This window comes from Accipiter gentilis, chromosome 23 (assembly GCF_929443795.1).
Source record: "Accipiter gentilis chromosome 23, bAccGen1.1, whole genome shotgun sequence".
Lineage (NCBI taxonomy): Eukaryota > Metazoa > Chordata > Aves > Accipitriformes > Accipitridae > Astur > Astur gentilis.
In genome coordinates, this window is record NC_064902.1 from 10,099,085 (window position 1) to 10,124,436 (window position 25,352).

At 35.1% G+C, this 25,352-nt stretch overlaps 1 protein-coding gene across 1 annotated transcript in view; it reads right to left on the bottom strand.

Annotated features, from left to right (window-relative positions):
• ERC2 (ELKS/RAB6-interacting/CAST family member 2) overlaps positions 1-25,352 on the bottom strand; it is a 527,385-nt gene that overhangs the window by 308,352 nt on the left and 193,681 nt on the right. The window contains exon 8 of the mRNA XM_049826970.1: positions 5,171-5,308. Within this exon, the coding sequence (XP_049682927.1) occupies positions 5,171-5,308 (138 nt within the window). The remainder of the gene's footprint in view (positions 1-5,170; positions 5,309-25,352) is intronic.

Consider the following 25,352-nt stretch of genomic DNA (forward strand, 5'->3'; position numbering starts at 1 on the left):
AAGGTAGCAAGCTATCTGTAGTTAAACCTGTTTCCAAGACAGCATCAACTGTCCGTGCTCCGAGACCCTGGACCTGCAGAGGTACACAACTCCTGGCTTCATTCAGCCCCATTGCAAAATCTCCCTTTGACTTATACCTGGTAGGATTTCAGGTAGAAATGTGTTCATACAGAATGAAGGTCCTTCAACATCAACGTTGTTGAGCACACCATAAATAACAAACCAGCAAATGTACTAGTTTTGTGGGTTGGTTATTTTTTTAATTCTAGTATTAGCTGGCTTTTGCTATATAGATTATGCAAGAAAGGGATAATATGGGATTCTAAATAACTTCAAGATTATTCCTAGTAACAAATAATATAAATTCTTAATCCCTTGAATATTAATGTCAAAATGCCAGCCTCCACTAAGCGGAATAGTTTAATAACCATTCAGAATCCACCTAGTTATATTCAGACTTAGTTTTATACCAATTCCTTCTTGAAGATTTATTTACCTAAATGATTTTTTTTCCCCTCTATAACAAATTAAACATAACACTATTTCATCTTATTAATGAACAGTATAAATTTTTCTAAGTCAATCACAAAAGAAGACTAATTTATCTGTCAGCTGCATAAGGCTAAATGTCAAAAACGTGTTAAAAGGCCCTAATACACCATGTTTTACTTGATTAACAGCTAACTTGCAGAAATCCCAACAATGTGTTCTTGTTTCAGTCTTATTTGCATTGGCGAGCTTTCCTTATGCACTAATCTAGGACCTCACAGGTCTAATCTATTTGCACTTTATCACAGAAGCAGGAACTGAATTGCCACAGCATATAGCTCTATTATCAGACATACTCAATTGCTTATCTGCTGTATGCTGCTACAGTAGGACCAACTTTATAAATATCAGCTTCATGAAAGCAACCTCTTGAGCTGCTTTGGGCCAGTCCAAGAGCTGAGATATTCTTTGAAAAGTTTCTTGTTAAAACATCAAGGAAGCTGATAGCACTTTTGCATATTCTGATTTTCAAACTTCTTTTTTTTTTTCAATAGGAATAAACTTAATTTTTTGTTTATTGCAATGTAAACTTTATTGCTGTTAAGAATTTTCAGTGCTTAGGAGAGGCGCCAAACTTCGGGGTAAGGAATTGAATGAATACTTTTTTAGTTTAGCTCTAAAATGCACTCAAAAGTGATTAAAGTTGTGCTAATGCATTTCTGATTCCTGACAAGAGAACAAATTATATCTGCAGTATTGCTGGAAAAATACAAAGACTGAAAGGAGCCCATTTCAGGAAACTTTGATGCTGTTTTATGATGTATACAGTAATTTCTCATTTAGTGTTACCAAGCTACGTAATCACTAAATATGAAAGAAAATCAGAGATAGGTACTTGGAAAAAAAACTATTTTCATGAAGAATAAGGAAACATATTATCTAATTCAGAGCCAAAATCTCCATCTGAGTATTTTCAAGAACAAAGCAGGGAAACATAAATGCTCAAACACTTGGGTTTTGGACTTGAAAAAGAGCTTCATAATTCATTCATATCATATGATCATGTTTTAGGGGTTTTTTTCTTCCCATACAAACTACGAAAAGCATTTCAATTCAATTTTAGTGAATTGTGGTTAACTAAACTGGCATAAATAAACCTGATTTCTATTTTAAGGGAGCTTCCCATGATGCTTTTGGAGTATTTTCTTCATTTTTTAAACAAATAAAATTCTCAAAGCTATTGAATTGACCAAGAATTAAGGTAAAGCCAAAAATTGGTCCTAACCTCAAGAGTATAAAACAAGATAATATAGCTGCAAAGTAGGTCTGATATAATTTCTAGGAGAAACAAACAAACAAAAAACCCCAAACAATGTATTTCCATGGAAATCAGGTATTCTTGAATGAAAGCAGCATCCTTTCTTGAGAGCATTACAAATTTAAATTGATAAAAGTACTTCTATTGATGCAGTTGTTAATAAGAAACTATCACTAAGGGTTCTTGGTTTGTCCCATTTGGACAAAAATCTATTCCATATTTCTACCAGTATTTGCAGTGGAAAAAGTTAATAACTATTGATAAAGTCTAAACATCTTAAGAATGCTACTGCAGACAGGAATAGGGATAGGAAAGGTTCCTCACTGAGAGCAGCTAGGATGAATTGGAAAGCTGGACACAAATAGGAATGAAACATATGTAAACATAATCAGTCAAGGTATTTACCTGCCAGAAGACACAAGAAAGCTAGACATAATAGTTCATTTGGAACTTCTAGAAGATGCCTACTGGCTTCTTTCAATGTATACATCTCAGAGACTACACTTAAGATTGAGAAACCTACCCTTGCAAGCGCGGCCTTCAAGAAACTGGCAATGTGAAAGAAATTGCGCATGATTTCTCTGTACTATAAACAAAATCATACAGAGATGTGCTTTTACCTTGGAAACTTCCTCCATTGTGTCTAACGCTCTAAGGTCAAGCACCCTGTTTCTCAAAAGCTCATATTAATTCTACTCTGCAGTGTTGCTTTTCTCCTCCTTTTTTTTATCTAATATACCACTTGTTCCTCAACTGTAAAAAGATTTCCCAGTAGCACACCATGACTGGTCACACATTAAAACTACAAAGCTCATTTGTAGAAAAAGGCTATTATTTAACAATTCTGTGTACCTTTTCCTTAGATTAACAAAGTGGCATTTCTGAAGTAATATAGAATGATAAGCATATCACTAACAGAGTACTTCCCTTTATATACTGCCACCTAACTTTTAGAAGTAACAATCCCTACATAACTGATTGAAACAGTCACCAGAAACCACAGCACAACTCAGCTTCATGCCACTTCTCAAAAGCATTGGCTTACGGAAGGTACCATTGCCTTCATCAGCTGCAAAAAGACAGAAATCTCTGTGGCGGAGGAAAACATTCCATGGCTTTCATTGCATATGTGTCTCAGAGTAGCCTGCAAACACTGCAGGAAAGATGCCATTTCAGCTGACTGTATGTAAGCAAAGTGACTACTTTGTACAGAATTCAACCTTAGGGACCCCATGTGAGTTCTAACCATTTCCACTTGGAAAAACCACTAATCACACTGATTCTTTTAAAAAGTGTCTGCTCATATATATCTATGCAATTCCAAATGAAGTAGACATGAATTGCAAAAATACATTTCAGAGAAGGATCTAAGATTATCTAATTTTTCCAAAACATTACAACTAGCATCATTTATCAGATTTTGAACCTTTATTACAGCAATAAATAAAACTTGACACAAAATTTCCATACCATCAGGGTCTCTACTGTTGTCACATTTCAAGTTATCATATACACAAAGAAGTTCTATAGCACAATTTTTAAACAACCTCTGGGACAAATCGTCACTATGATATTCAAAAATAACACATCCTGAGTTCAGTAAAATTTTACTATTTGTATGTCTGACAATAATATAATATTTCATTATCAGATACATATAAAACCTTCAAAATTATAAAACTTTTATTTATTTATTGGTTTTCATTTATTTCAACAGATTCTAGAATGGTACTGGTACAAAATGATTTGAAAACAACTAATTGCCACTTATTAATTTGGGTTAGGTTTTAACTCAGTACTTCTTAACCTTTTGTATTTCTGGTAGTGAGAAGATGACTATATGTGATCTATTCAATACCTCCACACAAGCTGATTCTACTACAAACCCTGACAAACCGTCATTAGTTTAATATTTTCAACAATGAAATAACATTACAACTGAAGAGAGATAGCAACTTAGCAAATTACCCCAGCTAAGAAGTATTGCATAAGTGTGTTTCCTCTGAAGTGCTGCAAATATAGCTGAGGCAGAAGATAGGAGACAAGATTTCTTTGGCTTTTGATAATGTACTTCATGCCCAGTTGCACAAGAGAACTGGCAAGTTTGCAGTGTCACACTCACTCTCCTTTCTACATTGGCAACAGTAGCACTGTGGTTAAAGGACTGTTTTAAACTCTCAGCTGCCTCTATGGGCATTTTGGGAAAGTGACAATGGAGACTAATCCAGAAAAGATAGTTTACAAGGAGGAAAAACAGATTAAAAAGTACTTCATGTCATTTTTTAATAATATGCTGTGAAATTGGTGAGCACTGTGTCCAGATTAGCAGTGAAAGATTAACAAAATGAGTGTAACTTTCTTTACTGCATAAATGCTGTAAACTTATCCATATGAAGCCACAGAAGTAGTAGTAATGCCAACTTTTTTCACTGTTGTTGACCAAGCAAACATTAGTAAGGTGATTAAACATACAAAGACATCAAAAATCCAACATTAGCATTTTAGGTGTTGGTGCCCTCAGTGGCGTTTTAAAGTTGTATACAGTCATAAATATCTTCATAGGATTGCACACTACAGAATGGCACATAATACTTTCATTAACTGCACTCACCTGTGCACATTTAAGTGATATATGTATAAAGATCTGTGAGCTACAAAAAGTGGATACTTGTACTAATTTGGGGGGCATATAAATTTGCTTGGATTATCTTGTATTCAAAGTTAACTGGAAGAAAAACCCTGACCTCACTGAAGGAGGTAGGAATGTTGCCACTAATTTAAACAGTCCAGATTTATCCCTTCTGCTAGGTATTTTCAAATTAAAGGCATATAGTTTTTAAAGCAACAAAAGTAATTCTCCATTTTGTTATGAAATACAGTTTCTCTTATAAATAAAGCGTAGGAAACCAATAGTGCTAACAGCAGGGCAAGTTAACAGTTGGTACGCTCACTTGCTCTTGGCTCTTCAGTTAGGCTCTGCTTAACAGACAAAAGAACAGGATAACCAAGATCACAAAGCCCCCCAAATACCCAAAACTCTACCTTCTTTACATCAGGCGTCCATGCCTTTCAGTTCTTTCAGGGAACAACCACTCATCCCACTGACTAAGGGAAAATCGTCCCATGTCCTGGGCCATCTACTCCATCCCCATTTAAAAGGGCATCCTTCTTTACCTCATATTCCTGTTTCAGTTCATCAGCCAGGAATCACTCCTTGCTCATCCTACCAGAACAGAGCCACCTGCTTTCCTGACAAGGCCCATAGGCTTTGTTACAGGTGCCAGAACAACCTAAAAAGACATTTTCTGGACACGCTTCACCCACAAGAGCAGCACATAATGCTGTTCCATGAGAAAACATTACCTTTTCTGACAGAGCTTCTTCTAAGGTTGCTAGTGCTGTGTCTGTGTTACTAGAATCCGTCTGCAATGACTTCACTCTGTCTTTTAGATTAGTTAGTTGTTTGTCTTTGTCCCTAAGTTGCTCCTGTAGATTTTCAATCTGAAAATAAGAACAGATTATAATATTCATCAACCTTGCCTTAACATTCAGAAAGGGACTTGGGTGCTAGAATCAATGGAATGTATACATATCACACATATGATACATATGCCTCAGTATACTGCCAAGTTTTTACATGGTATAATATCAACAGTTTTTAACTTCTGTCCGTTCTATTTTGTTTTCCTTTGCTAGAAAGTATCATTTTCTAACAAATTCTAGGAAAAATCTCAGTGCAGCCAGGTATTTTATTATTTGAATATTTTCTGATATTAATCACTTTAGTTTAAGGTACTGCATTATCTCAGTAATTCAAAGTATGTGTGGAATTACCCCTTTAGATTACTCTAGCCGCAATAAGGACAAAGAAAGGGAGAGGCAAAGCGAGTTCAGTGAGCCTTAAACTGAGGAAAAAGAAAGATGATAACCTGCCTACGTAAAAAACCCTCTTCTTCCATGATGCCCTGCTGTAAAGGAAACTCACCTGGACAGAGATCAGGATGTTTATATTTCAAAAAGCCAAACCCAGAAACAAACAAACAAACAACCCAAAGGCCACCATTTCCATTCACTTTCTTCATCACCATGAAGATTTAAGGTACGTCACACTAATTTGGATATTAAAACTGCTTTAAACAGGTCTAGTTCTTCCTCTGGCAAGTATCTAAACATACTGCTAAGGCACCTACAAACACACTGGTTTGTTAAACAGGTCATGATTTATAGTGGTTGAGTCAGAAAGGTTTTGCACAAAAAATTGTCCACAGGACCGTGTGGATTTTGGAAACAAATCTGAATAAAAGCACTCAGCTTCTGATTGTCATGGCAATCACCTTCTATGGCTGTAAGGCACTACGACTTTCTGGGCATAGTGCATAGAGGACATGTGGTATGTCATATGTATAAAATTTTATTCATTGTCTGTCAGAAGAATCAACCTCCCTTCATCCTACACTCTCAGTGCCACTCACTATTATACCACTGGCAAAATTTGTTCCATAATGCTTAGCACAAATAAATAGTAACAAGAAAATTAATTAGTCTTTTATTTTAGTATGCCGCTTTATATACTATGACAAAATATGTCTAAATCCATAAGGTATCATTTGTTCAAAACTAGTTTTAAATATGCTATTTAAATTAGACAAATTATTACTGTCAACACAGATTCAAATTCTTACTTTCATCAGTGATTTTACACTTTGGATCATGTTTTGTTGCTACTGAAATGAATGAAATTTTGCTGTTCATTTCATAAAGTAATGTAATTTTTTGCATGGCCAATGTAATTTTCATTTAAACCAATTCAGATTTTAACAGGAGCAGGATCCTTCATAATTACTGTTAAACTGTATTTAAAGATTCTTTTACAAACCTGAAGCTGAATTCAATGCATGTGCAGGTCTGCAGAAGTTAACAGTTATGTCAATACAAATTTGGTCTCCATATGCAAAAATGTATCACCATAATCAAACACACTTTAATTTGGGGCATGATTTGGTAAAAATTCTCCTACTACTGCATTATACATGTGCATGAAAAAAAGCCTGAAGTTTTGACATCATACAAATTATAAAATCCACAGTACAGCTGTATGCACTGTATAATGTTTGTTTAAATACATTTAAATTTTAAAGAACTTAAATAAAAATTAAAATAAAAGTAAAATAAAATTTGAAAGCAAATTTGGAGGAGCACATTCCAATTAGAAATTCATTATAACAGTCTGTTATGGCAACTAGAAGTATTGTACCTTTCCCCCTCCACCCCCCCACCCCCCCACACACCTTTTATATACATACTTTGGTATGTCAGATTACTGCTATGGTCCAAAGATTCCACTTGCTCTGTAAACTATAAAATACTAAGGTATATATAGAAAGGTTTTGGGGGAAGACCTGACATAGAATAGCTCACTCTTCTAAATGACCTCTCATAATATTTTTCTTCATGTGTATATTTTATACAGATACAGAAATAAGATACATGTGTTAATGAGTTAAGAACTTTTTATTTTATGGCATGTGTATTAGTCACATCTAAAATTACATTAACTGGCACTCAGAGGACTGCACACTATGTTTCTTTCTTTGCTTTCATCCAACTATTAATGATTCCAACAACTACCTCGTGACACCCTGTGGAATACTTAAGCAATTGCACATTTCAGCTTCACCAAAATAAATTCTCAAGCAAAAAGGAAATAAAACAGGAGAGTGAATATTGATTACATGTTCTTTGAAACAAAGTTAAGATCTGGTCCTTTATTATCATCAGCTTGACCTACCAACTCTAGGCACCCTAAATTAAAGTACTTATTTCCTATGCACAGTGCTTATCTGAATTCCACAGCATTTACACGATTTCCTTCCTCTTAAAACTAATTTAAAATATGATCCAACCCTTAACCAAGAAAACATGTTCTAAAATTATTCAGCATTTACAAAATTCTTTCCTCAGAGGTAAAGAGAACAGGCAGCAAATTAAAAACATCCCCATTGAATCACAACTTCTTTAAAATAAGTTATTCAATGCATAGTCCATAGATAAAATAAGAGGAAAGGATCTGATTATTCTTCTATTTGTGCTATATAAATCTGAAGGAAATACTTTGATGGGAACAGGACCACACTAGGGTATGTGAAAGTAGAATCAGTACCACAGAGTATTTGTTTGTTGGGATGGGCACAGGATTAGTAAAGATCTGCAAATGCAGACAAGATTTTATGACCAGCTAATCACAAAGAGTTCTCTCAAAAAGATTACAGGAGACAAAGAGATTGAGCAGTCTCACATGCTAAAATCTTGGAACACGAGATATGATTTAGTTCTTCCTGGGTTTTTTAAACCCAGAAAGAATAACAAACCCTCTGGTAACCTCTGTCATTCTCCAACATATATTTGGGTACAGGCATATATGTTAAGGATACAATTTTATTGCTGAATAATTACTTACTTTTGAGCATGCCTGAATCCAATTTATGACAGGGACTGTTAAGACTTTCTTAATCCTCAAGCACTTATACTTTTATCTGATAGGAAATTAGTTACTGTGTAGTTTTGTCAACATGTAATTCTTACCTCTGTACGCTGCTATGTCCCTGTGCCATCAGCTGTATGAAAAGAAACTGCTCCATTCTTTCCATATTTCAGAAAGTGTGTATATTCCCAGAGCTTAAGGGAGAGATTGTTCCTTTTTAAAAAACAATACTCTTACAGATAAATGTCCTTCCTATGAGGTATCCTGTCAATAAACTGCAAGTACTAATCTTGTCACTTTTTGGCAATGGTCTCAGGAATGCTTCTTAAATACTCAAGAGATTAAATCAAATCTCACCCAGAGACAGGCTTTAAAATTCTACGATAACTCACGTTCTCAAAATAAAATTGCTTTCATTATCAAAATTAAGGTACTGTAGTACGGAATTTGTAAGAAAACTATATAATCAAAGAAAATGTTCTGTGCTATAACAATTTGCCTTTAGAGATATGCATTAAAGTATAAGAGAAGTTTAAGACACTGTAAGAGAAAATTTATCAGAGACTTCCTAGGCCTAGCTAGTGAAACTGTAAAGCCATAAACTTAGATCCGTATATTTTCCTCTCTGCTCTGTATTTGAGTTTTAAATAACTCAGAAAACCAGTATTTTGTAACATTGGCTTTTTTAATAATTTTATCCTTTTTTTAAATCTTTTTTAAATTCATTTTGCTCTATTCTAAATTTCTCTAGGCAGAACTCTTTGAGATTTGTTTCCTATTAAAACACAGGTCAAGTCTGTTCCAGTGAAGTAGATCAATAATGTGAGATTAGTATAATTTAAATTTAAAATTGAAACACGGGGGAGAAAACAGAACTTTTGTATATATAATTTTCATTATTTAAAAAAAAAAAAAGTCTTACTATTTTAAGAAAACAAATTCTACTGAACAATTTCCCAAGTACTGTTACATTTTACTTTAAACAGTTAATGGAATTATGAGAAAAAGAGATTTAATAAACAACAGCATTCATCCAACATGAGCATTAACTATGACTACTTTAAACCTTAATATTCATTCTCAGACTTCAGCTGCTGCCTCATAGATACACATAACAAAATACAAAAGAAGGTAACTATTAACTGAAACAGAAAAATATAGTTAGGTATAGTTCAAATGCAAATACTCTACATGTCTTCTTACACACAATTTATTAGTAAGACTCAGGATAAATATTCTGTCTCATATGTTCTTTTTCAGAAACATCTTAGTATATCCCAGAACATGAAACCAGCTTTGGTAGTGACTTGGTAAAATAGATGTATCTACAGATGTCCTAACATCTACGTTCATTTACGTGTGCGTGTGTGTGCGTGCATAATTTGTAAAGAAATACCTACAAAAAACTGAAATAGTTTTTCCCTACCATGACTGTAAAAATATTACTACCTTAAAGCTCAATATTCAGAGGTATAGTTTTCAGAAAGCACTGTACGTTTTTAGCCAGTAATTTGTACCGAATGACATACAGTTATTAAATATCAAGTCAAAGTATTTTAAAATTAACAGGCTTTACAGTAGCTATTTGAAGTTTCAGCTTATGAGGCAAGAGAGGGAAGCTATGGATCCATAGCTTTCCACTAACATTCATGATATGACCTAAATACATTTTTCAGTTTAAGTAGGATTTCTATTAACAAAATGAGTTCATTGAAGGACAACTTCTGCTTCAACAGTTTGACCTTGCAGAATTCTTTTGTTTTGAAAGAGACTAGCCCCAAAAGTGCTTCATCATTCAGTACCACTAACTTTCATTTTGTTTTTCCTCTCTTTAAGCAGGTAGACAGACAAGCATTAAATAGGAATATTTTTTCGAAAGTCAAAATGTATTTACATTTCGATTCTAAAAATTAAAATAAATGTTCTATTGAAAAATTATATTATAATATAAAACTCTTTAAAATATTATAAAGTGGGGTTTTGATGCTTGCAACTAGATGTATTTATTAAAGTATAAGATTTGCACCAATTTTTGGCTAATCTAATTTTTGGCTGAGTTTGCTAATCTTATCATGACATGATAAAATACTCTTGGACTTCATAAGCAGTTCCAATAGCTACCAAAATGCTTGATTATTTCTCAGTAAAACTTCTTATCTATAGTTGCCTATTGAACAATATGTTCTCAATTTAAAATATTTCCGGAGTGCCTTCCTGTTACTACCTTCCAAATTTATATTTTCCAAATTGGAGTAATACAGTAGCATTGTACTTACTTCAGATTACAACATACCTCATGGTTCAACAGTATCTTTTGGCTTTGTATTCTTTCATTATTTTGCCCCACAAGACTTTCTTAAACATCAGAGATTTTAGATGGCACAAAGCATAGGATCAGCTCAATCCTACGCTGTCAATATGACAGTGGATTACTAAATCAGAGACAGTAAAGGTATCTGTAATGCTGTGCATAAGTTTTACATAACCCTCTAGGTTACGTAAAACATTTCCAACCATGGATACAGTGTGTGCCCGAAGAGAAAGCAGTCTCCAAATCAATGGGTCTGTAAGGTTTTCAGAGAAGACAACTGATCTGTCTGAATAGTTTTTACCTCAGGCTTCCTTCAGGACTACAGTGCAAAGTGCAGCTGCACACTGATTGTCACAAAGGAGCTAATGAAGCAAATGCTGCTTCAGACATCAGCCCTCACATTAACCTGATGACAAGAGCAATAGAGAAGTGGCATGAGCTAGTAATTACCCTATTATACCTTCCCACTCACATAATCCAAGCAGCAAAGAAAATAATCCTGCAGAATTTTGCTCTATTTGACAAGTTTAAAAAAAACACAAAATACAAAACACACAAAACAGAAAAAAAACCCCATAAAACCATAATAAGAAACCAGAAAAAAGGTAAACAAAATAGTTTTCCTGAGGTACACTTACATTGTTTCCCTCCAAAGTTTCAGCATTTCTATACAACATATTTTCTGCTTCTTCAAACTCATCAAGGTTTTGCTGTTAGGATTACACAACTGATCAGATTAACACTGTGGTTTGAAAGCTTACTTTTATAGTTGTTCATTATTCTTAAACCACCAAAGACTTTTTTTTTTCTTTTTTTTTTACCCACTACATTTACATTATTAAGAACCACCTGGTTGTGCCCATTTTATCCAATATAACAGAATGATCTTCACTTTTCCTTCACCTGAAGTTGCTAATCTTTACATGTGAACTTGTCTCTAACAAAGTAGCAAGTGATTTGTGCCAGGATGTTAGTTTATACAGCATTTAAGCAAAATAATGCTTCAAATTCTAATTGGTGTCTTCACAGAAATACTGTCATATAAAATACTACATCATTTCACAAATTAAATTGAAGCATTCATGACATGAATTTTTTTTCTCAGTGAAATCAATTCATCTTTATTTTTCATCACATTTTGTTGGGTAATGATATTGCATTATTTATTGTACTAATGTATATAATGCCATTTTAAAACAATTCTGTATAAAACAGCTCCAATAATACAACACAAACCAATAACTCACCTAAGACATTCCTTTCTCTATACTTACAAAATGTCACTATTACCCAGTATTAACACTGTCAACCAAGAACTTAGAGGGAAACTATAACCCCTGGATTTACACTGTCCCTTGTAATACACACTGACATGTAAAGCAAGCCAAGTGTACCATTTCATAGAGAACAAACGTCAAGTCTTGGGATGACATACTAAGTACAACTATTTTCGTTAGGTAAGGCTCTGTGTAAAGACAGGCGTGAAAGACTGCATGAGAATTTGATCTCTGCCTTGCTCGGTGGCTAGAATAAATTATTTTCAAAAAAAGAGCACTGTGAATTCAGCTGAAATTCTGAGCTAGAGAAAAGAGTGCTTTTTTCATGTTTATTACCACTTGTATTCCAGGACCATCCAAGATTTTATGAAAGCTATTCACTCACATATTTTTCTCCAATTCCTTGTTAATCTGCAAAAACTGTCACTAACATAATAAATAAAGCATTAAAATGCATACTGCAAATTAACCCACATAAAAAGTTACCGGAAAAACAACTTGATATCATGGAGGTGCAAATTACATGTTTGCACCTGGTATGAAATAATGCAGAAAAGAGAGGGCAACTCATTTTGTTCATTCACAAGCGACAACTTAAGAAGCTGAATGTGTAAAATTACAGTAGTGCCAACAGGACCTGAGACAGAGACTATCAACTGCACATACTCTTCAAAAGAAATAAGCTATGTAGTAAGGGGAACTCCTCATGTGACTGAGTAAGTAAGAAAAATATCTGAAGATACTATCATTAAAGAGAAAGTGGACATGCAAGATGAGAGGCAAAGATTACATCACGCCTCTAAAAGAGAGTTTGAAGTTATAACAAATATGCAAAGAAAGCCCAGAATACAGAACTTTGGATGAAAAAATGATGCTCTTACTACTGAACACTAAAAGCTGTAGGAGCAACCAAACGTAAAGAAAATACCAGACAAACAAAAGCAAGACTTCACACAGTTGCTCACATCTGGAGATGGGAATTTTCAAGGAATGAAATGAAGAAAAAAGAACAGGAGACAGGAAGGGAAGGGCATAAAATCTATGAAGTAGTAAGTAACAAACATTGGCAGCAGCATCAAACAAAAGAAAAAGGAAAGGGCAGTTAAAATTTTGATCAGAAGGATTAACATTACATACCTAATAACAATCAGGTCAAAAAACATTTCTAAAAAAATATGAGAAATAGTCTATTCAAGACTTCATGGGATTAAATTTAGTTCTACTTCAAGATATACACAACTTCTTTTGTGTGAACAAAACCAAAACGTACAATACAGAAAACTGAAATAATTTCAAAGTCAATGTGCATGTGTTTTTGAAAACTGAAGTCTGAAATATTCAGCCACTTCCACCACTACGTCATCAAATGCCTTTACTGCAAAAAATTAATATCATCTCTAAACAAGAGACACTCAACAAAAGACTGCCCAGAAAAAAATATCAAAAGGATGCATACATTTCTAACAACCATGAAAATAAAAACTAGAAGAAAATGGCAGCACCAGAAATGGCTATGGCATCAATGAACTCCCATGTCTGTCACCAGAACTCTACCAATTCTTCTTTCATGCCGAATTCCCCCAACTAGCACCAGCAAGGCCTCCAAGAGGAGAGAGCAGAATAACCAGGACAGGGTATTCCTCTGCTTGTAGATGGTATACTTCCTGTTTCAATTATTAGTAACGGCAGCAAGCTCTGCATCAATATCTTTCACACCTTTTTCTCTCAAACTGCAAAGTTTGAGATATTTCAAAGCCATTAATGAGAATTCAGATACTTATTTTCCAATGTGGATTTCAGTTTTGATTTACTTTTTTTCTTTCCTTTTAAAGAAACAAATTCATACACAATTTTTATATATAGGTTAATAGTTGGACTTAATGATCTTAAGGGTCTTCTCCAACCTAAATGATTCTATGATTCTGTGAAATACTAAAAATTGGTCCCAATACTTAATCATTATTCTGGAAAGGGAAAACAGAAGAATTCATACTTTTATTTATATTTTTGTATTTTTACAGTTTCTGAAGTCTAGTGTGATTGCAGTAGCATATTGAACTTGTTTGCAAGTATTTTATCAGAACTCCTTAAAATAATAGGAAAATGCATCTCTTACATTTCCTTTTCCCATTAGTTGATAACTAAATGAACTGTTCTCATAAGTCTCACATACTTCACAGGTACAGTAACCTGAAAAGAAATAAGGTCTTCACAGATTTGCAGTACCTGAAGCCCACTTTGCACAGAAGCTCTACAAACAAAATTTCAGTCCTTGAACCCCTCTTAGCTGTCACAGAAACACAGCTGTAGGCCTCTGTCACCTGAACAGGACTAATAGTTGCTTTTATATTGTAACTTACTACAAGTGTTTTGCCAGGTTTGCTTACAACAAATCTCTGTCCTAAGGAGCAAGTGATTTAGGAATATAGGGATTTTTTAAGGTCTAGAAGACATTCTTGCTACTGAACAGTTTAGTCTCTATGTTCACTCTGTCTATTCATCCATTTGATAGTCCACTCAACACATTCACCACAGTATGGTTGTAAAGCTGCAAAGAACAAAAAGGACATGATAAATGAAGACATGAAATTTACATTGATATCGAGCTTCTGAACAGATGTTACACAGTAATTAAACTTTCCTAAAGTAGGCTGAGGAAAGCAAATAAGTCAGTGGTAGAATCAAGAAGTCAACTCACATAAGGTTCAAGTAATTCCCATGTCATTATATGTTCTGCATGATTCAGTTTGTTAAACATATGGAGTATCACCTCAGTAGAAAAATTTTATGAAAAACAGTACAGAAGTGTAAAGTATCATTATGGTATATAAAAAAAATCCAATAGGACTGGAAGTTTACCTAAAGAAAAAAGAAAATATATATGCCCCTTAATTTGGGTGAGGGAAAAAAGGTATAAAGAAGGAAAAGAACCTATGAACTCTTGATCACTAAGAGAAAACGTGTATCATTTAATTGGAATATGCAGTCATGTTCTCTGGTCAGTACTGCAATAAACTGCTGTTACATGCGACTAGAAAAAAAATTTCTTTATTCTATGATCGGAAATATCAGCCTACTATTTCATCACGTGCACATAGAAACTGAGAGAGTCCTATTGCATCAATAAATAGAAACAAATACAATTAAAATTGGGGATCAAAAGTGATAAATACCTTTTCTTGCAAAACAAGCATGTTTGTTTTATTGTGCAATCACTGCAGGAAATATTTCATAGAATCATACAATGGTTTTGAAGGGACCTTAAATATCATCTAGTTGCACCTCCCTTGCCACAGGCAGGGACACCTTCCACTAGACCAGGTTGCTCAAAGCCCCGTCCAACCTGGCCTGGAACACTGCCAGGGATGGGGCAGCCACAGCCTCTCTGGGCAACCTGTTCCAGTGCCTCACCGCCGTCATAGTGAAGAACTTCTTCCTCGTATCTAAGCTAAATCTACCCTCCTTCAGTTTAAAGCCATTACCCCTTATCCTATCAGTACATGCCCTTGTAAAAAGTCCCTCTCTGCCTTTCTTGTAGGCCCCCTTTTGGGACTGGAAGGCCACTATAGGTACTGGAAGGCCTTTATAAGGTCTGCCCAGAGCCTTCTCTCCTCCAGGCCGAACAACCCCAACCCTCTCGGCCTGTCTTCACAGGAGAGGTGCTCCAGCCCCCTGATCATCTTCATGTCCCTTCTCTGGCCTCACTCCAACAGGTCCATGTCCTTCTTATGTTGGGGGCCCCAGAGCTGGATGCAGTACTCCAGGTGGGGTCTCACCAGAGCGGAGTACAGGGGGAGAATCAGCTCCCTCATCCTGCTGGTCACGCTTCTTTTGATGCAGCCCAGGATATGGTTGGCTTTCTGGGCTGCAAGCCCACATTGCCAGGTCATGTTGAGCTTCTCGTCAACCAACACCCCCTGAGTCCTTCTCCTCAGGGCTGCTCTCAATCCATTCTATGCCCAGCCTGTATTTGTGCTTGGGATTGCCCTGACCCACGTGCAGGACCTTGTACTTGGCCTTGTTGAACTTCATGAGGTTCACACAGCCCCACCTCTCAAGTCTGTCAAGGTCCCTCTGGATGGCATCCCTTCCCTCCCGCGTGTCGACCGCACCACACGGCCTGGTGTCGTTGGCAATCTTGCTGAGGGTGCGCTCAGTCCCACTGTACATGTCGCTGACAAAGATGTTCAACAGCGCCCGTCCCAATATCGACTCCTGACAAATGCCACCCATCACTGGTCTCCAGATTTCACTCATTTTTATTTACTGTGAGATTCTAGATTCCTCCCACAAGACAGGATTCAAACGTATGGGTACAGGAAGGATTCAGAGGAATCAACATGCATTAAGAAAGAAGACGTGCATGCTGAGTTTTCATACAGAGAGGAGAAAACTCCCCTAGGGCTGCTTAGGGAAGGGATCTGCCCTCAAGTCAGCTGATACTTTTACAGGGCTATAAAAGCAGGTCAGTGGGCAAACTGAGCCAAGAGAGGAGAAGGCTGTCACACAGAAAGGAGCTCCTGGACTGAAAGCCTGGCTTCTGTTGCCAGACTCCAGCTGAGAAAGAGCTGGAACTTAATGCTAAAATTAACCTTCACCAGGAAGCTAGCCAAAAGAAGCCTGGGCTGATAATATCCACTTGTGTATCTGGAAATACTCAGTCTCTGTCTCCTTCTCCTCAGGGACCAATAAATTCTCTGAACAAAACAGCTTGACTCTTGGACTGTTCTAAGCAGGACTCGCAGTCTTGTGAGACATCCATTGAAAAGTTTTCACTCTCCTTATGTGTATTTATTGTGAGATAATTCAAAATGCAATAGGTAATTTCCACATAGTAAATACAATAATACAATTAGACTAATGTAATTCCAGTTATGACATATGAAGAGGTGGAGATTCATTCTTAACAAGCTAATGCTTCTTCTAGCAACTGTCTGTATATATTCAGGGCCAGATTTTCAAGCTGGGTTGGTTGGGTATGAATTCCTACATCTCACAACATTTTACATGTTACAGGGTAATGTCTGATTGCTGAACTTTTTTGAAGTCTAGTCCAATTGCACATTGAGAGCACCTGAAAATATGACTTGGATTACTTCTCCAAGTTAACCATGAAAAATCATACCTTTCTGCTCAATCCTACCTTTCAGGTATTTGAAGACATCTGACAATTTGTCACTCATGGTCAGTTTACTATTATTTGGTATAGGCGCATATAAATTAGGGTAAGTTAGCTTATGCAAGAATTTTTCAAGAAGATTTTGCATGGAAAACTGTTACATATATCATATGCAAGCCAGAGAAGTATATATATTCTAATATACTCTAATGTAAACTTACATGTAGAAAAAAGCTTTGGCATACTTATACTTTTAATACAAATCATTTAAGATAAACAGTGATAGACCTTTTAGTTTGTATCTTGTCATTCCTATCAAGTCTGTATCAATTGGGAAGACTTGGGGGCCTCTGCCCAGATTAAAAAATTATAGCACATCTCATAAAAAAGTTAACAGATGGTGGGGAGAGGCAGCAGATAAGTTGTATAGACAAGTGTCTATACAAAAAACAGAGAATACTGAAAAGGGAAGCTACAAAGGAAACAGAGTAAGAATAGGCACCTCGAGAGCTGCAGAAAGAGAGCAAGAGCCAGTTAGACAGTGGTATGGGAAGCCTTCCAGAGCAATGAACACAGAGAAATCAATATGCTGGATAACATGAATGGGAAGTAGCACAAGATGTATATGTTGCATGCATTATTTTAAAATACACAGATATATAAAGGGAAATATATATATGTATATATATAAAAATAGAAAAATAACATAAGCTTTAAAGTAGATGACCATTCTGTTCAGAAAGCAAATTTAGGTTTTGGTATCCAAAGTATCACAAGGAAGCTAAAAAGCATATTACCTCATTTTAAATAGCATAATTTCACTTTACAGTGTTATGTAATTCAATGCAGTTATTAAAGAGCAATAGAGTTCTGATAAATTTATGAAAAGCATTCATCAATGAAAACAAAGCAGTAAAACAGAAACAATCTCCATCAGTAAAAGACTAAAAAGAGTTTAGAAAAATAACATAAGGAATGATTTACCAAAACTTATCTTGAGTTATGATTTCACATACCTAGGAAAATTATTAAGATAGGAAAACAGACAGACATCCAGAAAAAAGATTTATTTTTAATTACAGAAAAGAGCCATCATCTAGAGTCCTGAATAACAGGCAGAAACCTTACAAACTGTACTTCATTTCAAAGTGAAAATGTTGAGGAAGTTGTGATGTAGAGAGGCTGGAAGCCTGGCTTAATCCCTAGAGAAAATGCAATGTTTTCATTCACTGTAACAATCTCCTTCAAATCCTGCTTGTGGGCAGTGGAACGCATTGTGATACTCTAAGATCCTTTCCAGAACTGTGGCCTCTGTTACACCTAGCACTGAAAAACCTATGGTAATTGAATTTCCTTTCCCATTTGAAGGCTATCCAATCACTTAACAGATCTCCTTGTCAATCTGATTTCATGCTACTCATTTTCTAGCTTTTACACTGTCCAAAATAATTTCTCCTCTTTTGTGATACTTATAACTTCAGAATATTAGAATAAAAAACTAAGCTGTATTAGTTTCAGCCAGATACCTGTACCTGTCAGGTCTCCAACGATTTTTTTTGTCTAACTCTTTCACATTTATGTCATTGTTCTGACAATGAGATGACTGAAATCAAGCATGGTTTTTCAGGTGGGATGACACAAAGGCCATCTGGAGAGAGGTAATAATCTTTTGTTCTGCTACCCAGTATTTCTGCGGACAGAAATATTGTACCACATCCCATTGCAAATACTCTTCTAAATTGATATTAATCACTCCCTTCAGCCTCCTGGCATTTACACTCCAAAATTCTTTTTCAGACTAGTCACCATTTCTTTTTCCCCATCTGCACTTAAACATTTTTTTTCCTAATTGAAATATTGAAGAATATTTTCTAAATTAAGATATTGAAGAAGGCAATATCTGGGATAAAAATCTGCCTTCTCACTCCAAATAAGTCCCCCTCATCTTATCTGTAGTTGCCTGTTTATCCTTTTTCATACTTCTCCAATCAACTTCAATCAATGCAGAGAATTTTTTTTATTACCTGAAGGATTTTTTTACTTTTATTCTTGCTCTCTTATGTTAATTCTTACCATATTCAATCCAGAACTATGTTTTATAATAAAATATTTCTAGCCCAGAAAGTCACTGCTCCATTGAGATATCATATACATCTATGTGGGCAACCCAATTAAAGAATTAACACCAAATTTAAACTCATAATCTGTAGTCTCCAATTTTTCTTGCCTATTTTCCATATACTTTTAATTTATGTACATATGTATTGTAATACTTTCAGAATATCTGTTTTGTTTTTACTAACACCACTATATATTTCTATTGATGGCTTAGGGTTACCATTTAAATCACCAGCTTGAGTGAAAGAAAAGAATACCTTTATTTCCTTTCCTGGAAAATTTAAAGAGAGATTTAACATGCTTTATAAGGTTTGAATTTGAAACTCAATACATCTGTCATTTAAGCAACTCCTATAGTTTTGATTCCAATGGAAAGCTATAAAAGATACAAGAGTCTAGACAAAAGCAAAATAAATGCACTTTTAAACATCACCCTGTTCTACAGGACAGTGTAACACAGACCATATACAATTATGAGTATAGCAAATGTCTAACATTTACTGCAGCATGCTACAACTAATTTTGTTAAAGACTCTGGCCATAAATTACATTATAACAGTAATTACATATCTCCTTATATTAATAGTTCCATAACATGCCTTTTACATAGAACTGTATGACAATATTAAACATATTTGGTATAAAGACTTCAAAAGTACAGATGGATAATTCACTTGAGACTTAATGTAAGATTTATTCAATCATTCCAGAGCATAGAGAACTCAGTATTGTTTCTTTAATTCAGACACATTCAGATAAGTGTATCGCTGTTAGTTCTAAATGATAAATTGATTGTATAGAACTTATAAATCACAGACATTTCACACCTGAAGAGAAATAAAGTGCAAGTACAGCACTTCAAAATTGCCGTGTCATCTTTAGTCCTTAATTACACACCTCTTCCTACAGCCTTAGTAAATTATTTCAGAGATTTCCAATATTCTCATATTTCCCAGTTTTCCTGTAAAATATTCTAAATAATAATATAATACTTCATCAAAATCAACAGAGGAAAAATATTAAACTTTACACTTCCTTACTCTCAGAATATAAGGAATAAGGGGGCAGACAGGTTGAAGAGGGAGGAGGGAAGCCCTAAAAATGGGAAATAATTTTAAATGGAAAAAAAAAAAAAATCTGTAATAGAAAATTTTTTTCTATTCAAAGTAAAAATAACAGGCCTGCCCCATAGCTACTATAAATAAAAGATAGCAATATGAATTCAATACAGCTATGTTGATTTGTACTAGAAGAGCATCCTGCTCTTAGAAATTGCATTCAAGAGCTTATAACAGAGAATCCAATCTCACATGGTACTACTTTATATGAGTTTCCTTATGTACCAGTGGTAAAAAGTAGGGGAAAAAAACATAGCAGCAGAGCTTAAACAGTTAGGCAGTAATTAATCAGAAATAATAATAGCCTTTCTATTGGAAATTTTCCTTTTAGCTCCCTGGTTACAGAGGCCATCTATATTCATATATAAGGGAGAGTGGAATGACTTTACATGAAAGAAAAGCTTTGCAGAAGGATAACATATCTCCTTGCCCCCTTTTTTTAAAGATGTCTTTTCTTAATCATTCTAAATTAACATATGGTCAATGTACATAGGTTTATATCAATTAAGAGTTGAAGTGTTCAAAATGTTGTTCATCAAAGAACTAAGATCCTTGTTACTATGAGATGTAATTTAATATATGCATTATAGCTGCACGAAAGACAATGCACATATTGAGTTTCACCATTAGTTACTGCAGGCCAGACACAGTCTTTCTACGTATAAACTATCAAAGCACCACTAAACTTAAACTGAAATGTTAAACGCAGCAACTTGGATGTCTTTAATCAACATCTGCTGAACAGTTTAGATTTTCTATAGCAGCAAAGGTAACACAGCAATGCTTTTATATAAATGTCTGTATAGGAAGTAGAAATAATCTGAACTAGTTCTGTGTTTAAGTTTGCTTTTGGTATGAAAAAATGTCCTTTTTTTTAACCTTTCACTGAATCTCCTTTATCATGTATCTCCTAAAAACCAGCAGGTTTGTATGTATAACTTAGCCTCATTCTAATATCAACTATAAAAAAAATAAAAAGGAAAATTATTATACAGTAGATCTATGACACAGTAATACTTTCTTCCCCAACCCAGTTTTTCATTAGTTCACTGATGCCTGGGATTTATTAATCAATGTAGCCTTCCTTATTCATTTGGCTTTCTTCATTTTTTTTTAATTTATTGTAAAAGCCTTGATGAAAGGATCCATGAAGAACACGCTTTGTCCCTTTGGCAATTACAGGAAAATCCACTGTAATATCCTGAAGATGCATTTGGAGGTCATCTGCTATTGCAACGTCAGTGACACTGACCTCATACTATACCAAAACTGGTAACACGCTTGTACTATATTTTCTCTGATGTATATTTCTTTGCTTTTCATGCCAGATATTTAAAAGTTTATCTTAATTACACAGGATGGTGAGAAGTTTCAGCAACTGTCAGATGCGGTTGTCTCTCCCATGGCGTTAAGCCCTTGGAGCTCCATGTTCACTTCTGTTACTCCCTGAGACTTGCCCCTCTCCATGGTGGAGTTTGACAGACACTAGATAAAACCTTCAGAAGAGTGGTGAGTTAGGAGCTTTCAGTTAAGAACACTTTGAAGTCCTTTAGAGATGACTATATCAAAATACATTACACAGATTAACGACTATATCTCTGTAGCTCTGCACGCATTAGAATTATTACAGAACTTAATTTTTGTCAGGCTTTCTCCTCAAGAACATGCACTTAACATTAACTGTAAAATTCTTTGTAAAAGCTTGAGCGTTGCTTAACAATGAAACTACAACAGTCTGACAACACTTCCATTTTCAGTGTCTCCCATTCATAAGATGATACTACTAATGGTCTGGACTTTTTAAATGATTGAATGATGGCCAGCTCAATGCTAAAAAACTGTCAGACACAGAGGAGAGCTTATTCCAGAACTAAGCATATTTCTATAGGTTATTTTCTACTGCTCTACTCAGAGAATTTTTATTTTAGCATTAGTACAAAAAGTTAATCAGGTAGTCTATGAGTGCTAATCAGGTATTCTGTAAATAGTATATTAAAACTTAAACAAAACCAAGCAAATCTTCCTGTTCTGTTCCTGTACCTTTTTGTGGTTTGGGGTTGTTTTTTAACAGGTTTTGCAGCAGAACATTTAAGGCGCAGTGATAACCAGTGACTGTAGCACTGTCTATCCTCCTCCCACCCAGACACCCTCCCGCCCACATAAAAACAGATTTAGCCCTTACTGAGAAATATGTCCTGCAGCATGAATTGTAGCACAGTTCTCAATAAGAAGATGGTACATTTGTCAGCATTAAACACTGCTGTCAGCATTACAGTATGCGCAAAGAAGAAGAAATGCCCCTGCCTTGCCAAGGGGAGGCAATTCACAAGGATGATGGTATGAATTGGTTCATTTTGCTGCCCCGCCTGCAGCTAACTGTCTATGAGGTGGCTCTTCTTCCCCCTCCCCAAAGTTGGAATGATTTATAGGGACTCAGGGAAGGTGTTGCAATTCATACGTTTCAAGGCAGAGGCTGAATTATATTACATTTCATAAAATGACAGTATACAAAAATTAGTAACAATTAAAGAGTGCTAACTGAAAACTGCTGAACATGTAAAATGTCATGCAAGAAATCATGTTTTGTAAATCTAACACAACTTACAAGACTAGCTCCCATGGATAGTTCACAGGGATGATCTCTTTTACAACTAAATTAACAAACTCCTGTTTTCTATTACCTTACTATGTAGTCTAGATTCCATACTTTGAAGCTCTTCACATTTGTTCAGCTGCTTACTATCACATCCACCTCCTCACACGCAAAAAAATCTGAAACTCTCAAAAGTTATGGATTTTTTCTTCTTAAATAAACAATCAAATCAAGCTATTTATGGCTCCCATGACAGCAACAACAAAAATCCAGACTTAACCATAGATTAAGATTTTGCGATAGGTCACAGTACGTATTTCACTCAAATTTAAAATGTGCTTTTACATACTCTCAATCCTGTCTATCAACAAGCAGCTGCATTAAGACAAATAGTTTACAAAATCATGTGGCCCTTTAGCAGCTTCTCACCCTCATTCAGGATCAGCAGGAGGCACTACAGAGAGCAATGTATAGAAGTTCCCATGGTGTACAGTCACTTTGGCATGGGGTTAAACAAAGAGCAATAAAGGACTCTGTGCCTGTCTAGGGACATGAATGGAGATTTCTGCTGTCAAATCAAGGCATCTCTTAGCTAATAAATATAGTGGGCCTGATTTTTCTCCCAGATAAATAAAGGTTTACACTGGAGTAATTACCTTTAGTAAATTTACTGCAGATTTATTCCTAAGTGAATGGCAAATAGGCCCAATATTTCTTTCATATATAAAAGATTACGCAATATTATGCTTTTTTTCTTTTTACTTTCCAAGAACTGCTTTACTCCATTCTCTTTATCTCACTTTGATCTTAGCACTGTGCCTGGCTAGGCGTTAAAAATTAAAGTCAGGTGTGCTAGAAGGAAGTGAATTAGATTCAGATTCCATTCTAAAGTTGTATTTATTCTACTCATATTCAAACATACCACTGCTGATTCTACCACCAAGAAATACATACTATTTGGCAACAAGAAAATTATCAAAGCAATCTGACCAAATTGGCACCACTAGTTCTGACTACATCTGGTAACAATAATAGGAAGGGAGAAGTATGAAGATAACAATTCTCATTTATTGTTACCATTAAACTTATCTGCATGCATACTCTTAAGTCTTTGAACTTCATGCTTTCATAAAGCCAATAAGAGCTCCACTCAAAGGTGAGGGGTGATGCTTTTCCAAAAGTGATAAAATATCCAATTTACTAAGGTATTAGAGTCTCTAGTCACAGACTGCTCAGTCAGACGGACAGCAATGGAATACCACCAGGAAAGCATGACTGCCAACATCAAGGAGCTCCAGCAATGTATAAATTAAGGTGTTTGATTCTATGCCAACAAAGGAGTAGAAATTCAATATACTACTAAATTGGTAAAAACCAACTGCTAATGCATAAGTCTACTTTTTATATTTATTAGAGAATGTTTCTTTTTATTTCAAGATATAACAAATTTGGATATACATTAGGTCAAGTAGCAGATCAGCTGTAACTGCCTATACCAGCAAGGAGATGAACAAGGGCAGTGGGATCTACTTTCTTATTTCAGGATAAGGTCAGGATGGTTTATCATATTAACAAGTTATTAAATTACTACATTGCTAAATATTTCATGCATCAGACTATGACAAAAACATTAATCTCTCAGTCAAAATAGGCTCAAAATCATACATAAAAGGTACCATTTCTGAATCACTCAAGATTTAAAATTGTCTTCTCATGGATTTTACTGCCTATAATTAACAAGCTGATTAACTTATTTTCCTAGGAATCATTTCATAAAACTATGATTCACAATTTTGTAGCAATTTTTAGCTAAAATATGCTAAAAAGGAATAAGGATCATTAATAAAAACCTGGTAGAAACATGTTTGAAACAGTGTACTATAACCATGATACAGAATCATAAGGACCATTTATTTAGATTCAAAATTTATCATTATACTTTGCATACAGGCAATCTTAGTAAACTTTGAACTGTGTCTGAGACTTAGTTTTAATACACCAAATTCCAGTATGAACGGTGCCCTAGTTCAAATGAAAACAAATAAGTAATATCCAAATACTTTGCTCAATTTTGTAAATAACATCCTCACTTTACCTGAGCACGAAGTAATTACAGCATTAACAAAAATCTCCCCAAACTAGCAGCATCAACAGTTGCTCCCGCTATGCATGTAGCAATAAGAAATATATATAACATCTCCAAATACACTAGCCTGACAGGATGCACAGTTCCCAGCTCCACAAAGGATTATGTTGAAGGTGACAACTTCAGTATACCAAAGGAAAAAGATGCGAGTTAAACATCTCTACCAATATTGGTGTAATCACAGTTATGCTGTGTAACAAAATATGATATACAGAATAAAACAACTGCTGCTTTCCTTAGAGTATTACTTGGCAACATATTCCCAGCTTGCCATCTTCTATATTCTGAAGCTAGAGCTACGCTTTTAACATACATGTATTTATGCTACTGCAGAATGTGTCTAAAATGGTAATCTAATCCAGTGGGCCTAAATTTTGGAGTC